The 17,470-nt window shown below is 41.7% G+C and overlaps 2 protein-coding genes across 5 annotated transcripts in view; one reads left to right on the top strand and one right to left on the bottom strand.

The window, feature by feature from the left end:
• The first annotated feature begins 282 nt into the window (after positions 1 to 282).
• The window catches only part of tmprss2 (transmembrane serine protease 2), a 42,451-nt gene continuing 25,263 nt past the window's right edge, over positions 283 to 17,470 (top strand). The window contains exons 1-2 of one of the 4 annotated variants that reach the window (XM_008107485.2): positions 286 to 375; positions 10,237 to 10,316. The gene's annotated coding sequence lies outside the window, so the exon portion shown is untranslated. Of the gene's footprint in view, positions 376 to 423; positions 448 to 10,060; positions 10,317 to 17,470 lie in introns of those variants that run through there. The other 3 variants (XM_008107483.3, XM_008107487.3, XM_062975125.1) reach the window with 3 other exon arrangements.
• On the bottom strand, positions 15,890 to 17,091 carry LOC134297471 (leukocyte elastase inhibitor-like). The gene has a single exon (XM_062975126.1). It carries the CDS (start codon positions 16,952 to 16,954, stop codon positions 15,944 to 15,946), a length of 1,011 nt encoding a protein of 336 aa, XP_062831196.1. The 5' UTR covers positions 16,955 to 17,091; the 3' UTR covers positions 15,890 to 15,943.

Here is a 17,470-nt window from a genome sequence, read left to right as displayed (position 1 = left end):
GTGAGCCTGGCTTTGGCCCGGCCCTCGAAGGAGGAAGAGACTGGGCGAAATTCCCCTGGAAATTCCGCCCGCCCCTTCCCTGGGTCCTTGAAGGTGAGCGAACGCAGGAGAGCGCGTCAAGGCGGTGATGAAGTGAGAAAAGAGGGAGGGTGGGGGAGCGGCGGGTTTGCAGAAAAGCCGCTGCAAGGGATCGGGTGGCTCTTCTCGCTCTCTCTCGACTTGTAGAGCTCTTCCTCCTCCGCCTCTCGGTGCTCTTTCTCTCCCCGCAGGGAAGGGATCTAGGAGGGAGGGGCGCTACTCAAACAGCTCCCGGAGGAAAGTGAGCCCGAGAGGAAGGAAGGGAGCAAGGAAGGCAGCCGTCGCCTGGAGCCTCAGGTGAGCCGAGGGAGGGTCGCTTTCGAGGAACGGAGGGGCCCCGTTTTCCCCAAGCGGGGTTGTATTGCTCAGGTGGGTGAAAGCGAGGCACGCCAAGAGCAGAGAGAGGCTGCTTTGGCCTCACCTGTTGCTGAACTGCGAAAAGCGGAAGCAGCCGAGAAGGCGTCCTTGGGCATCCGAGTCTGCCTCTTTCTTTGGCTCCTTTTGAGGTGCTTGCTTGGTTAAGGAAGGAGGCGCCCTCTTCATGGGGAACCTTTGAAGCGAACTGGGCAGGGGAGGAAGGAAGGGAGCCACGCAACGCTTGGGGGAAAGTACCGCACCAGGGTTAGCCCGTGAACCAACTCTAAATGGGTTGCAGTTCCAGATATAGCCCGCTTCAGTGTTGGAAGGCATAGCAGTGGTTCTCAACCGGTGGGTCCCCAGATGTTTTGGACTTCAACTCCCAGAAATCTCAACAGCTGGCTGGGATTTCTAGGAGTTGTAGGCCAAAACACCAGAGGACCCATATTTTAAGAACCACTGGCCATAAGGGGATCCACTGAGGATTTCAAGCCAAAGTTTGGCTGGAGTCCAGCCTATTTATTTATTTACAACATTTATATCCCGCTCTAAGCGGCTTACAAATTATCTGTACATACAATATATTATGTTATTAGCATAGTAGAATATTAGTATTGTATATTACTATATTGCACTATACTGCTCTACTGCAATATTATTAGTAATATTGCATGTAATATACAATATGTAATTATTATATTATTATACTGTATTACATTATATTTTTATCAATATATTATTAGCATAGCACAATATTAGTATTATATATAACTAAGGTAAAGGTTTTCCCCTGACATTAAGTGTCCTACTCTGAGGGTTGGTGCTCATCTCCATTTCTCCATTTGAATGCGATTTCCTGCTTCTTAGTGGGGGGTTGGACTAGATGGGCCCATGAGGTCTCTTCCAACTCTACTATTCTATGATTCTATTATTCTAAGCCGAAGAGACAGCGTTGTCTCTAGACCCCTCCTAGGACATTTGGCCAGCATGACTGCATTCAGCGCAGTTACCTTCCTGCCGGAGTGGTGCCTATTGATCTACTCACATTTGCATGCCCCATTATATATAACTATATTGTACTATATCACTATACTGCATTGTTATCAGTAATCTATTAACAGACTGGTGCCCACATCAAAGGTTTTTCTTTGGGTATATTTACACCAGGCATGGGCAAACTTCAGCCCTTGGCTGTTAGGAATTGTGGGAGTTGAAATCCAAAACACCTAGAGGGCCCATGCCTGACCTGCACTGTAGAATTAATGCAGCTTGACCCCACTGCCATGGATCAGTGCTATGGAGACCTGGAAGTTGTTTTGAAAGCTCTTCAGTCTTCTCTGCCAGAATGCTAATGCCTCATCGAACTATAACACCCAGGGTTTCGTAGCATTGAGCCCATGACAGTTAAAAGTGGTGTCAAACTGTTTTAGTGCAATAAGAGAATTCAGAATAGTGAAATGACAAATGGATAATGATTATGGATGACGTGATTTTAATAATTGGTTTTAAATTGTGTTTCAGTGTCTTGTGTTTTAATGCATATGTTTGTTATATATTTCTCTTATGGCATCAAATTGCTTCCGATTGTAAGGCAGCTCTGAGTCCCCTTTGGGGGTGAGAAGGGTGGGATATAAATACTGTAAATAAATAAATAAACAGACCATAGATGCACCCCAGTCTCAAAGGTCCTAGTACCCCCCAAGTTGTTTCCGATTCATGGAGATCTCAAGGTAACACTAACGGGTGTTGCTTGGCAATCGTCTGGTGTTTTAATAATTATTGTATTAGTGTGAATTTTAATGGTCTGTTTTTAATTGTTTGTTTACTACTGTATTTTTTTCATATTCATTTTTGTCTTCATAAACTTCCCTGACTCCCTCCGCGGAGATAGGGCGGGGTAGAAATAAAGTTATTTTATTATCATTAGAGCCCGTTTGCTTTACCCTTCTGCTGAGGCTGAGAGAGTGGGATTTACTCGGTCACTCATTAAGGCCTCTTCTATACTGTCCTATATCCCAGGATCTGATCCCAGATTATCTGCTTAAACTGGATTATATGAGTCACCACTGTCAGATAATCTGGGATAAGCATATAATCTGGGATCAGATTCTGGAATATAGGGACAAGGGGCCTAGGTTTGCATGGCTGATCAAGGATTCAAACCCTGGTCTCTTCAGAGCTGTAGTCCAGCGATCAAGCCACTACACCACACTTTGCTCTCAAAGGAGCTAGAACTTCTTGTATATCCTTGTAACTCAAATGAAGGCTGACTTGTTTAATCTAGTTACCTTTAAGGTGTGATGACCTTGCTCCTGGTTATTTTGTATTCTTTTCTTTTGTTTGTTTCTAGTTATGGTAATAGGGCTTTAGTTTGTAATACACTTATTCTGGCAATGGAGATGACCTAATAATATATGCACAGGCAGCCCCCAAGGTGCAAACATCCAACTTCCAAATGACTCATAGTTAAGAACAGGGTTGAGACAACAGGAAGTGAGAGAAATCTACCCCTTGGAAGGGAAATGCACTCCTGGAAGAGTTAACATGAGAAAAGGTTGTCTCCACTGAAACTTATCATCCTTGTTTCCACAACAAGAAAATGTTCAAAATCCAATGATCACAGGGATAGAAAGTGAGGTGATATGTTCTGAACAAACACCACTGACATGTTAACCCTTCCCTGTGCTATCCAAAGCTAATATTAAAATGTACCTGCTCCTGGAGTTATTTGGGACACTGATTCAGAAAACCACATTGGATAGACCGCATCAACGCAAGTTTCTTAGATATGGTTGTCATGGTTTTCTGTGGATGAATACTGGAAGATGGCACTTGTTCTATGTCTCAAAAACTAGTGTAGGGAAAAACTGGTGCCAATTTTGGACTCAGCAGGTCAAATATATCCAGAAACAGGGTTAACATTCAAGGCACCAAAATATATGTTGCCTAGTGTATTATCAGCTTTTCCAGTTGTTGATCATGTTTGTCCAATGTAGGAGATCTTCGTTTTAGTATTCTTCACTTCTAGTAAGAATCCAGGCCTCATTTGTTTTAGGATGCATTTATTGGTCTTTTAATCAGTCTGTGGTATTTTTCAGAGCCTGTGTGGTAAATAGTTTACAACTACTACAGAGCCAGTAGTTTGAGTGATGGACTGGGATTCCTAGAGGAGACCAGAATTCGGCTCCCCATTCAGTGATGGAAATTATTGTGTGACCTTAGATGAATCACACAACAGCTATGTGGTACTTGCATGGGTCTGCTAGAATTAATTGCCTACTTGAGTTAGGAAATTAAATTCTTTGTAGATTAGAGCTTAATTTTGACTGTTTCACCTTTTCGGAAAACATGGTTTTATACATTTGTGTAGTTTATGTGAGTCTCTGATTTAGATGATAAGCAATTGCAGTTATAGGAAAAAAACTTACTGAAGCCAAACTGGTATTTGCATTTAAATGGGTTTAGCTTATTGCCATAGGTGGGACAAAGGTAACTGTGCTCCACTTAAAATGACGGTTTTAAAGGTAAAGTTTTGAATTGTAAATGCAGTTTTTGTGTATTTAAGTACAGTATTCTGTGTGACTGAAGTTAATTGAAACATTTTAAGTAGTTTCTTTAATTGCTCAAGAATATATGAGGATTCTAATGTCTTTGAATGTCTGTTTCTAATTTGTCCATACAAAAAATAATGTTTAGAGGTCTCAAATATATCATGAAGTTTTTATCTCTAAGGTTTTGCAGTATGCACCCCACTATTTAGTTCAAAGTGGATAGGTAATGCAATTCACTGTAGGAGACAGTGAGAGGAGTAATATTCCATTGAGACTTTTGTAGAGTATTGTGGTTGTTACTGTGTGCCTTGAAGCAGTTTCTGACCTATGGTGACCCTGAGGTGACCTTATCACCGAGGTTTCTTTCCAAGATTTGTTCAGCGAGGGTTTGACATTTCTCTGAGGCTGAGAGAGAATGCAACTTGCCCAGAAGTTTCTATTCCTGAGCAGGGATTTGAACCCTAATTTCTAGAGTAGTAGTCCAATATTCAAACCACTGCATCATGCCAAGTGGGAGAGGATGAGCATTGGGATAAAATTACTGGGGCTTTCCTCAGATTTCTAAAAAGGAACCACAACCTTTTCTAATCAAGAAGTATTACTGACTTTTTCTGCCACAATGCCTATTTTAACATTTATTTAATATGAAAAGTTACACTAGATGAATCCTTTTCCTCCCTATTCCATGTTTGCATTTGAGAGCCAGTGTGGTGTAGTGGACTGCCTGTTCATTTATGGAAACCCACTGGGATCCTTGGCCATGTTACACTCTCAGAGCAATAGAAGACGACAAAATGAAACACTTGTTGGACCAATCTTGCCAAGAAAACCCTGTGATAACTTTGCCTTAGGGTCTGAAGGCACACAACAACAAACAGAACAATGGCTACACAGATTTTAATCAGTTTATCTACTGCAAGATGCTTGTCAGTGATGACAAGTTAATGATTAGTGTTCATGCTTTTTTCCATTTCCAATTCACCTCACTATACTGACTACTCTCACTAACTAACTTACTCAGGCATGTGTATATTAATCTGCCAATAGAGGCTTTACCGCCTGCTTCAGATGACACGGACTGCTATCCACAGAATATATCTATAACACTATTATAATTCTGTGTAGTGTGTATAATGCTCTAGTCTATATGCGGTATATAATGCTCTAGTCTATATAACTGCATCAGATAAAGTTAACTAGAGTCTACAAAAGCTGATTTATTTTTCTCAATTTCATAAGGTGTGACACAATCTTTTTATATTTCTTTGTGACATATAACTGTTGGTTATCTGTTGTTATGGTGCTGTAGTAGTTTTTGTTTTTTGCTCCCATTGAGTAACACAACTACTTGCGCCCCAGAATGTCTATATAAATGCTTAATACTAAAAAACAACTATGTGCCAAGTAGAGGATAAGTGTGAAAGTTTTGCATAGATCACTGTGAGCTTTGAAAATAATTGCTGCCGACTTCAGATGTGACCCAGCATTTATTTCCTGGAGATGAAAGGGCTTGTTGTATGTTTTCCGGGCTATATGGCCATGTTCCAGAAGTATTATCTCCTGACATTTTGCCCACATCTATGGCAGGCATCCTCAGAGGTTGTGATGAAAGGGCTTCTTCCGTTTGTAAAACGGCTTCTGATCTAGCAAAGGATTCCCATGGACAAAATGGAGGAGAGTTGTTTTTTTTTGTTAACATCTTCACACATCAGCCTGTGTGAAAGTATTGCCACCAAGTGAATATCATAGGGTTTTCTTAGACAAAAAAATACTCAGTTTGTCAGTTATTTCCTCTGAAAAAGAGGCTGCAGTACCTGGTATTAATTGTGTCCTTTTGCTTCCTTTCCCTAAAATCTGTTCTGAAGTATTGCTTCTCTCCAGAAAGGTGTGAGTGGTGGCACTGGGGCTATGGAGGGAGGCAATATACATCCCTTCCAGCCTTCAGCTAGCATTAATATTCTGAGAAGAATCTCAAATTCTGTTGGAAATGGAAGGAAACACTGGATTCATATAGGCTTGAAAACTTAGGGGTCATAACTAGATTGTTGAGTCAAAGTAACATCATTAGGGTTAAAAATGGTCTTCTAGGTATAAGAATTGGATAAAATTCTTAGGTAAAATAGCTATGAGGATATACAAATGCTTAAAACTGAGCACTTATAATGCATTTGTCTGATACTGAACATAAATTAGGATTCTTATATTGGCAGTAATTGACACTATGAGAGGTTTTTTTCATCCTGTAATGGTCTGGCATGTGATGTACAATTGAAACCTAATTGTGGTATTCTACACTGCTCAGAAACAATACCTGGAACATATAAAGCAGATATTATGAAAACCTGTCAGCTGGTCGTACATGTAACAAAATCTTTCATTTGAATAAGGCCTCTTACTTTCGGACTCTCTTGCTCAGTGTATGACATCTGGTGCTTCATAAATGAATCATACCAAAGTAAACAAGTGTCCCAAAGATTAGTAATTAAGGAGTAATAAGAGCAAGATGAAGGCTGAAGCTTTGATACTTTATTGAGTAAACATGGTTAGGTTATACAGTTTATTTGGATTAGCAGAGGATGAAAAATTGGGTTTTGTTTGTTCACTACTTCAGGAGCTGGGAAGCCATACAGAACTTTAAATAAAGAAATAAACTGGAAGCCATGGATAGTACTGAGAGAGAGAGAGAGAGAGAGAGAGAGAGAGAAAAGAACAGTTCACTGAATACTTCATTAACTGTTTTAATTTTCCCTTTTCTGGTTGAAATCCACTCAGTCTTACAAATTTGCCCTGCTACTATAACTTGTAGTGATTGTTACAAGTAGGAAATGCACTTTCCTGTAAAGGTTTTCCCCTGACATTAAGCCTAGCTGTGTCTGACTCTAGGGATTGGTGCTCCTCATCTCCATTTCTAAGCCGAAGAGACGGCATTGTCTGTAGACACCTCCAAGGTCATGTGACTGGCATGACTGCATGGAGCGCCATTACCTTCCCACTGGAATGGTACTTATTGATCTACTCACATTTGCATGTTTTCAAACTGCTAGGTTGGTAGAAGCTGAGGCTAACAGCAGGAGCTCACCCTGTTCCTGCAGTCAAACCTCTGACCTTTCAGTCATCAAGTTCAGCAACTCAGCAGTTTAACTCACTGCACCACCGGGTGCTCTGGAAATGTACTTAATGATACTCTATTTATTTATTTATTATTTATTACATGCATTTATACCCCGCCCTTCTCCCCGAGGGGACTCAGAGCGGCTTACATTCTGCCACGAGGGCCAGCAACAAATATACTATAAAAACAAAACAATTAAAACATGATAAAAACATGATAGAAAGTATACAAAAATTAAAACGCTGCAAAGCAGCGATATTGCACCATCCTCAGTCATTCACTACTGCTACAATTACAGATTTGCAACCCGATTACAACAGCCAATGAGCTTATTCGCTGAATGCCTGGGCGCAGAGCCAAGTTTTTAGTTTTCTTCTAAATCCCAGGAGGGATGGGGTTTGCCGGATATCGCTGGGGAGGGAGTTCCACAGCTGAGGAGCCACCACCGAGAAGGCCCTGCCCCTCGTCCCCACCAGCCGCGCCTGCGAGGCAGGGCCTCCCCGGAAGATTAGAAGAACTCTAATTTTAACCTCTATATGTTTGTAATGATTTTATGTTGATTACAGTATTATTTTAAAATTGTAACATTTTATTTTTATGTTTCAATTTTATTACTGCATTTAAGCTAATTTTGTATTATTGTTCATAAGCTACCTTGGGTCTTACACTGAGGGAAAGACAGCAGTACATGCAATAAATTGAAATAGGCACTCTGCTGAATATTCTGATCCAAAATGTTATATTCCTGAATTATAAACCATGAAGACATCTTTGGTTATTTGAATAATAAGTATGTGCAAACCAAGCTGTAGTCTTGTAAAATACAAAGAACAAGGAACATTTTTATTTAATGGATTGGATTTTGAAAAATTGACTATTTCCCTCTGAATATCAGATATTATACTATTCTGAAAACACATAGCCATTTTCTTAGAAGGGCATCATTTTTTGTTCCACACTATTGAGATATAAGCTTTTGGTGTGACATAAGTGTTGAAGATGTAAGTTTTGCCCATAATAATTTGTATTGTCCATGTGTATCTCAATAACCTCTACTCACTTCCACTCATTTGTTTCAGATTCTGTCACCTTTCTGCCAGGTGGCTGGTGGCCTCAATGAATCTGTTTTGGGTTTCATTTCATTAAGGACCAGTGCAAGCTGTTGAGCTCTGACTTCTTTCATAATTTCAGTACCTTGGATAACTTCTTTAAATTCAGATTAAAATCCAGGATAGATGGACTTTATTGGCCTGGAAATCACCTAGTGCTAGTGGGCATAGACCCTTGGAACCGGGCTTGGAAACACCGTGAAGCACTCATTGATCCTTTTTCTGCTCATTGGAGTATTCTGAACTACACCAACCAGTCTGAATGTTTTCTCTCTGCTACCAGTAAAGTGAACAACTATAGATGCACCTATATCCTATTCTTGTCCCCAGTCTGAATGCGAGAATACAGAAAGATTTAAATGGATTAGTGATGTTGTTGCTACATGGGTATTAGATACATGGGAATGTTGTCTTGTATATGTAATCATTCATATAAATAGTTTTTGTTCCAAAGCAAATAAACATTTACATGTTCTGTCAGTCATGATTAGTTCAGCAAACCATGATGCCAAGTTAAGCAGTTTTACATGCAATAACAACAAAGTGATATATATATATGAGAACATAGACAATTGTCTTTTTAATGGTCTAGATCAGTATTATTTGTACTGACTAGCAGCATTTAAGAGAGGAGTCTTTCTGAGCTATACCTGAAGATGCAAGGGACTAAACTTTGTATCTTTTTCATGCAAAGTGTGTTCTCTGTCCACTGAGCCTTACAGAAACATGCGTGACTATCACAGTTGGTGTTAAATGTAGTGGCACAATCCAAAAGAGTTGTTTTTTTAGGTATCAAAGGATACATAGAATGTATGTAGAAATACTGTAGCCATAGAGTAAAATGATTTGCTTAATCCATTTCCTTAAACAAGCCCTGTTGATCTGGACTGAGAATGCTCCATTACAACTTTAAAAGTTGTAGCCTGAAGCTCATGTTGAACAAGCAGTGCTATTGGAGCCACCCCAGCATTTTGTTTCTGAGTATGACCCAGAAAACCATCCAGTACACGAATGTAACATTCACGTGCTCTGAAAAAATTACCTGACATGAGTAACTGCTAGCAATAGACCTGAATTAGCGCTACTTTTGATTTATGCTTCAGGCATGATCTTGTGCCACTTAATCATTTCACTGTTTTGTTATACTTGCTTGAACGTTCTACCCTAAATTCTAGTTTATATAGTTAAAAAACTATGAATCAGTATGACCTAAATATCTGTTGCTTAGCCAGAAGGAAACCAGCTGGAAGGATCTCAGGAACTATGTGAAAATTATACTCACACTGAAGAAACTATGTATGCTGTATGCAGAGGGATTTATTGATAACTATTGATTTTCTACACAAAAGCAAGTTTTGTGCTTGATATTGCTTCCCTTGAGCCAACTGTTGGACTACATACCAGGGTTTGAATCTCCACTTGACCATGGAAACCCGTTGGGTGACCTTGGGGAAGTCAAACTCTCAGCCTTACGTTAAGGCAAAAGCAAACTGAACAAAATCTGCACATTTATTAGTGTTGTCATCAGACAGAAATGACTGGAAACAACAGCATTGTTTTTTCCTTCTATGTTATTTTCAGTCCCACTAAATCTTGATTAACTGTTCAATTTGCAATATAAGGTAGTAGTAGAACCCTATCCAATCAGTATGTATCTTAACATTTCTGCTGTGCACTTTTGAAAGTAATACCTGGACATCTTGTTTAAAATTTATCATAAATGAATGCTTTTTTCCATAAGTAGCATGGGCTAGAATAGCAATGGGCAAAGTGCAGTCCTCCAGATATTGTAGGACTTCAATTCCCAAATGTGCTACGTAGTTCTTTAGAGAATTGCAGTAAAAAGCTACATAGTTCCTAAGAGCATGCTTTTAAAAAAATGACAAGTAAGATCCCAAGTTCTGAACTTTAAACTGTAGTTCCAATACCATGTTTTGTTTTTTTCCATTTCCTGAGACAGTTGTAGAAAGGACACAGCACTGACTGTACAACTGGTTTTCTTTAATCATATGTATATATTTTTTTTCAGATGGGAAGCATATAATAGAAATACGAATTGGACACCTAACCACAGCCAGACTTTGAAAGTCCTATACTTTAGTTCTTGAAGTATGCCCTATACTTTCCTCTGTTTAATGGAAATTGCTAATTAAGTAATTTATATGTTTTTAATGCTTGTATAATGTATTCTTATTGATTATTGTTAATGGTTTTAATTGTGCTGTTAATTTTTTTACTGATTTGTTTGGCATTGAATTTTGCCGGATGTTGTAAGCCGCCTTGAGTCCCCTCGGGTGAGAAAGGCGGAGTAAAAATGTTGTAAATAAATAAAATAAATAAATAATCATTTGAAGGAATACCTAATCACTTTAAAAATAAGTATACTAGTAGTGATTTTAGTTTCCAACTTCTGGTTTTTATATAACCAAAATAGCACAGTTCCAGCCAAGAGGGTATCAGTAGCATCTGAATCTTAAGATTTACAGAAATTCTTTTAAGAAAAAGGGAAAAAAACTCAATTCCTCCAATAAGTTAACTGAGGACTAACTGTGCTCAGTGATCACAGAACATGTCATGCCTTGGGGTGGAAATTGGGGAAGGAAAATGGAATGAAATATCCATTCAGAAATGGAATGAACAGGTATAGCTGGCTGGAACATGGAGCCACTCCCCAAGGAAGCATTTTTGTTGCGTGTCCTAACTGATAAACATAGAAATTCATTTATTTTATAATATTGAAGTTTATGGGTTTCATTCTTCCCCTATGAGCAGCTTTTCGTTATCACTATCAGTTCACAAGGATTAGTCAGTTTGCCATGGCAGCTAAATTAGTTTCTGTTCCTGCTTTTCAGTGTGGGTAGCATTGTTTGATTTGACTGCAGTCTATCACAAAGTTTTGCATGTGTAATGCCTTCACAGTCACATGCTGGATTTTAATAATGACCAATTTAACATTTCCTGCCCATTCGTTAAATGTAAAAATAAATGCAAGAGTACTAATTCTGAAAAGAAAGGAAATGTATTCAAGTTTTTGTTTAGTGTTAATGATTAATAAGGTTGGAAAACTTGACACTACAGTTCCAATCTAGAGGTATGAAGACATTTATGCCTCTATATTATTATTGTGTGATTACTCCATTATTTATTTTATTTATTTATTACAATATTTATATCCCGCCCTTCTCACCCAACAGGGGACTCAGGGCGGCTTACAATAAAACAGACATATAAAAACAGTACAATACACTATAAATCAGTTAAAAAATTAACTTACATATAACATTCATAAAATGCATTTATAAAATATAGGTAGGCGTGTACAAGTTTAAAAGACTGGGTCTGTCAATTGAGTTCCAGTATACATAATAGTAATTAATGCTGCTGATTCTTATTCGAAAGCCTGGCCCCACAACCAAGTTTTTACCTTCCTACGGAAGGATAGGAGGGAGGGAGCCTGCCTGACTTCAATGGGGAGGGCGTTCCATAGGCGGGGAGCCACTACTGAAAAGGCCCTGTCTCTCGTCCCCGCCAGCCGCACCTGTGAGGCTGACGGGACCGCGAGCAGGGCCTCATCCGACGATCTTAAGCTTCGAGGTGGGTCATAGCGGGAGACACGTTTGGATAGATAAGCTGGGCCGGAACCGTTTAGAGCTTTATAGGCTAAAGCCAGCACCTTGAATTGTGCTCGGTAGCTAATCGGCAGCCAGTGGAGCTGACGTAACAGAGGAGTAGTACGCTCCCTGAACGCCGCTCCAGTTATTAACCTGGCAGCTTCCCGTTGGACTAATTGAAGCTTCCGAACAGTCTTCAAAGGCAGCCCCACGTAGAGTGCGTTGCAGTAGTCTAAACGGGATGTAACAAGGGCGTGGACCACCGTGGCCAAGTCTGGCTTCCCAAGGTACGGTCGCAGCTGGCGCACAAGTTTTAATTGTGCGAAGGCTCCCCTAGCCACCGCTGAGACCTGGGGCTCCAGGCTCAACGATGAGTCCAGGATCACCCCCAGACTGCGCACCTGCGCCTTCAGGGGGAGTGTGACCCCATCCAGCACAGGCTGTAACCCTATACCCTGTTCGGCCTTCCGACTGACCAGGAGGACCTCTGTCTTGTCTGGATTCAATTTCAATTTGTTGGCCCTCATCCAGTCCGACACAGCGGCCAAGCACCGGTTCAGGACCTGAACAGCCTCCTTAGTGACAGGTGGGAAGGAGTGACAGAGCTGGACATCATCTGCGTACAGATGACACCGGACCCCGAAACTCCTGATGATCTCTCCCAGCGGCTTCATGTAGATGTTAAACAACATGGGAGACAGTACAGAACCCTGCGGGACCCCACAAGTCAACGGTTGTGGGGCCGAGCAGGCGTCCCCCAATGACACCATCTGGGACCGACCCTCCAGGAAGGACCGGAGCCACTGCAGGACAGTACCTCCAAGTCCCATTCCTGCGAGGCGTCCCAGAAGGATACCGTGATCGACGGTATCGAAGGCCGCTGAGAGGTCCAGCAGAACCAGCAGGGACACACTCCCCCTGTCCAGTTCCCGGCGAAGATCATCGACTAAGGCGACCAAGGCTGTCTCGGTACCATGCCCCGGCCTGAAGCCAGACTGTGCCGGATCCAGAAAATCAGTGTCCACCAAGAATCCCTGGAGCTGCGAGGCAACCACATGTTCCAAGACCTTGCCCAAATAGGGGAGATTGGAAATAGGCCGAAAGTTTCCGAATTGAGTGGGATCCAATGATGGCTTTTTCAACAGCGGCTTGATCACAGCCATTTTTAGGCTCGCTGGAAACTTGCCCTCCCGAAGGGAGGCATTCACCACCACCTGCAGTCTACTCACAAGGAGTCCAGAGGCAGCAACAGGCAGGCTGGCTGGAGATGTTTCTGGCCTCTTCTGCAGCACAACAGCAGGCCTCTCAGCCCTGCCAGGGCCTTGTGGACTCAGGCTTTATAGATGGTCCTTCTTAGGAAGTGCTGAGTCACACCCAGATGGAAAGGGCCTGGGGCTGCAGTCTACTCACAAGGAGTCCAGAGGCAGCAACAGGCAGGCTGGCTGGAGATGTTTGTGGCCTCTTCTGCAGCACAACAGCAGGCCTCTCAGCCCTGCCAGGGCCTTGTGGACTCAGGCTTTATAGATGGTCCTTCCTAGGAAGTGCTGAGTCACACCCAGATGGAAAGGGCCTGGGGCTGCAGTCTACTCACAAGGAGTCCAGAGGCAGCAACAGGCAGGCTGGCTGGAGATGTTTGTGGCCTCTTCTGCAGCACAACAGCAGGCCTCTCAGCCCTGCCAGGGCCTTGTGGACTCAGGCTTTATAGATGGTCCTTCTTAGGAAGTGCTGAGTCACACCCAGATGGAAAGGGCCTGGGGCTGCAGTCTACTCACAAGGAGTCCAGAGGCAGCAACAGGCAGGCTGGCTGGAGATGTTTGTGGCCTCTTCTGCAGCACAACAGCAGGCCTCTCAGCCCTGCCAGGGCCTTGTGGACTCAGGCTTTATAGATGGTCCTTCCTAGGAAGTGCTGAGTCACACCCAGATGGAAAGGGCCTGGGGCTGCAGTCTACTCACAAGGAGTCCAGAGGCAGCAACAGGCAGGCTGGCTGGAGATGTTTGTGGCCTCTTCTGCAGCACAACAGCAGGCCTCTCAGCCCTGCCAGGGCCTTGTGGACTCAGGCTTTATAGATGGTCCTTCCTAGGAAGTGCTGAGTCACACCCAGATGGAAAGGGCCTGGGGCTGCAGTCTACTCACAAGGAGTCCAGAGGCAGCAACAGGCAGGCTGGCTGGAGATGTTTCTGGCCTCTTCTGCAGCACAACAGCAGGCCTCTCAGCCTGCCAGGGCCTTGTGGACTCAGGCTTTATAGATGGTCCTTCTTAGGAAGTGCTGAGTCACACCCAGATGGAAAGGGCCTGGGGCTGCAGTCTACTCACAAGGAGTAGTCTACTCACATTATTATTGTGTTTCAATTGTTTGAAGGTTATATGTGTGATATGAAACGTTTGTGTTTGTTTAAGAGTGAAATTCATGCACACAAACATAACAAAGCAACTGGTATTTAGGGCAAACAGATTATGTCTACACCATTAGATCATGTTTCAACATAGGTGAGAAAACAAGCTTTGTGAGATTTTACCAGCCCAGGTGTTGGTATTTGTGAAAATAGAATTATACTGGTAAATAAAAACTCAAATGGCAGAAAATAGATGCTTAGTAAATTCCATTATATATTCCATGAGAGGAAAAAGGGTGTTAACTCACTCGCCTCTGTTGTGATGATACTTAGATTCCAAGAAACACGTTTATACCTCTGTAAGGTCAGACAAAAATTTGTAAGGATAGTTGTAAGCTTTTTTGGTGGTCCCTCCCTCCCCCCAAAAAGCTTAATCTGTGCGTGTCAATGGTTACCCTTTGCTGTGCATGTGGGAGCTTACAGGGAAGTAAAGAGATGGCAAGAGTCCTGGCAAATAATCCAGGAAAAAGAGAGTAAGAAGGTTGGATGTTGTTGCCAAACAGAAACTTGTTCTGCTTCTTGTATATTTGAGTTATTTCCTCCATATGAGTTAAGACTTTTTAAAAGGAAGATCTTGACCCGCTCAAACTACGTAAAATGAGCAAACTAAAATGAGGTAAATATGGTCAAATACTACTACAGTGCTTCTGTTCGGGGATGATGTCTCTATTTCTCCCCCGCATCTCAGTGAAGGCATTCCATGTGGCTGAGCATGGTAGGAGAGAGGTAGGGATGAATGCAGGTGCATAGCATTGTAATAAGTCCAAGAATGGCTAGGGAGTGGGCAACACTTCATGAGCTTAGAGTACATATTACCCAGATCTATAGCAGACATATAAACTGAGTAGGTGAAAGGCAAAGCAGGCAGTAGCTGTTCCACAGCTTGAATGTTCTCGAGAACTGGATCCAAGCTCAAGAAATACCATATTTCATCTATTGTAAGATGCAGCCCAATTTTGGGGAAAATATTTTTGATTCTAGGATGCACCTTTTATTTGATCCCTGATTTTTGTAAAAATAAAATAAAATAAGCCCTCGCCCCAATTTGCTTTGTTTTGCTGTCCAGATGTCCTGGCCATCCTACAGAAAGCCTTCCTGAACCTACACCTGATACTGTCACTGTTCCTAATCAACACTTTTTGCACTGCTGGCTTTTTCCCCACTCTCTTAGCTGCTGCTCTTCATCTTTTATTATTATTTTTTAAATCTATGATGCTAGGACAACATCAATTCTATGACTCACCTCTTTTTTGGAACCTCTTTTTAAAAATGCATCTTAACATCAGTGAAATACAATAGTATGGCTTTGAATGTGCCATAACTTTAAGGTCTCAAAATAAGCATAGTTTGAATTTTTTTTAACATTCCTTCAGTAAACTATCTTTATTAAGGCAACAAGCATCCAATTGTTTTTACAAAGACAGGACTCCATAATTTGTCACAGACTTACAATCATGACAATGCAGCAGAACTTTTCATGCTAGTTTGAGAAAGTTTCAGAATTGGGAAGCATTCTGGCCTTATGCTCAATTTCTCAAAACAGTAAAGGAGCGACACAGATTTTGATAGGAGCAGCTTTGTGGACTAGGACATCAGGAGGTTATATTATTATTGTTTTACTTCTCATGGAGAAGCAAATCTCCCAAAGAAAACAATAGTACTTGTTGGGTTAAAAAGAATAAAGAAGAGGAAACAGTGGTCAGCATTAAAGTCTTCCATGGGCAGGCTGCATCATATCACTGCTACAGCTGTTGCTGCTGCTTCCGTCCCCTCTTCATTCACTTCCACAAAGGACATGTGAACTATTTTGGACACGTGGAGGTCATGGGTTCCCAACATGCCAGATAAATGTTCCTTGTCAGCATCAAAAGACACCCTGCAGTCCACTACTGCTAAATAAGTCTTAAGATCATAGCTCTCTTCCAGCTCAAATTTAGACAGGTGTACATAGATTTCATTGCAAGAATATATATTTCTGGGCTGTGTCCACTCCTGGAGCTTGCCTAAAGTGAATTGCTTCTTCAGCTGCTCTAGGCCAGTGGAATCATCAATATCATTAGGCAGTAGGAGGATCATGCTAAGCTCTTTTCCCTGGTAAGGTAGTTCCAGCACTCGACATTTGCATTCAGCAATATAACCAAAAGGAAATTTCTTTTTCATGAGCATCATCTTCACATTCTTTTTTTTCCTTCTTGCTGAGCCTAGTTTCTTCTTGAAACTTCTCTTTCCAGCTACTTTAAAGTAAATCTCATTCACCAGAACCAGTTTGGTCAGTTGATTAACAGAACCTTCAGATAACACTTCACTAATCTTGCTTTCAGTCCAACTCTCAAACCACTGGTTAATTTGTTTTCGCATACTTTCTGCAACATTTAGGAAATCTACCATGGATAGTTCTGCACCATATAGCTTCTGAGTTCTAGTCAAGTAATCTTGCAAAAAGGTATAGGTGTTTTCTCCATACAACCTATTAGCAAGCTTCAGTACGTAAGGGACATTGCTCTGGTTTACCGTAATACTGAGTGCTTGGAGTCTTAAATGGAAGTCTTCAACACCATCAAAATGAAATGTCTTCAAGAGTTGTGTTGCCGTGTCACCTTTGGCCTCTAAGAAGACCATGGCGGGTGCAGGGGTCATGCTAAGTGGAGAAGAGAAGATATTGCCTGTTGAGTCGGCTTCGCTCAACTTTTGGAAGAGATCAAGGGCAAAATGAGAGTTTGCACTGGCCACTTGATCCGTCATGAAGTTTTTCTCTCAGTGGTCTCCAAAGCGGGTCAATGTGGGAATGCAGCTCAGCGAGTTTTGGATGCCTGGGGTTGGCTCCAGGGGTGATGCCTCTGAATGAATGCATCTTTGGGGTCCTGCCCTCCAATGCCTCAGTCCCAGTGATGCTTCAGGATGGGGCAAATGCTGCTGTCTCCCATGGGGCAGCTCTGCCTTTGGCTTTGTGACAAGGAAATCCAAAAAACAGGGGGGTTTTGGTTTGAATTTCTTCACAACTTTAGAATTCTTCTACATGTGACTTCAGCTTACTCTGAAAAGATCAGTATCTGTTCTCTTGACTAATTTTATGAAGTTTAAGAAATCTGGGTAGTTTAAGTACTTGGATACACGGATACTCAGATTATTGAGATAATTCCTTCCCCATATCTGGAACCAACCTTTGTATGATATTGAGAAATATTGGAAAAGTTAGTTTTTTAGACTATAACGACTTCCTCCCCAGGTCTCGCAATAGTTTGGGCATTCTGTAAATTG

Source organism: Anolis carolinensis, chromosome 3 (assembly GCF_035594765.1).
Source record: "Anolis carolinensis isolate JA03-04 chromosome 3, rAnoCar3.1.pri, whole genome shotgun sequence".
In the NCBI taxonomy this organism is placed as follows: Eukaryota; Metazoa; Chordata; class Lepidosauria; order Squamata; family Dactyloidae; genus Anolis; species Anolis carolinensis.
Note: the sequence above shows the minus strand (reverse complement) of the source record. Positions and strands in the feature narration are given on the sequence as shown.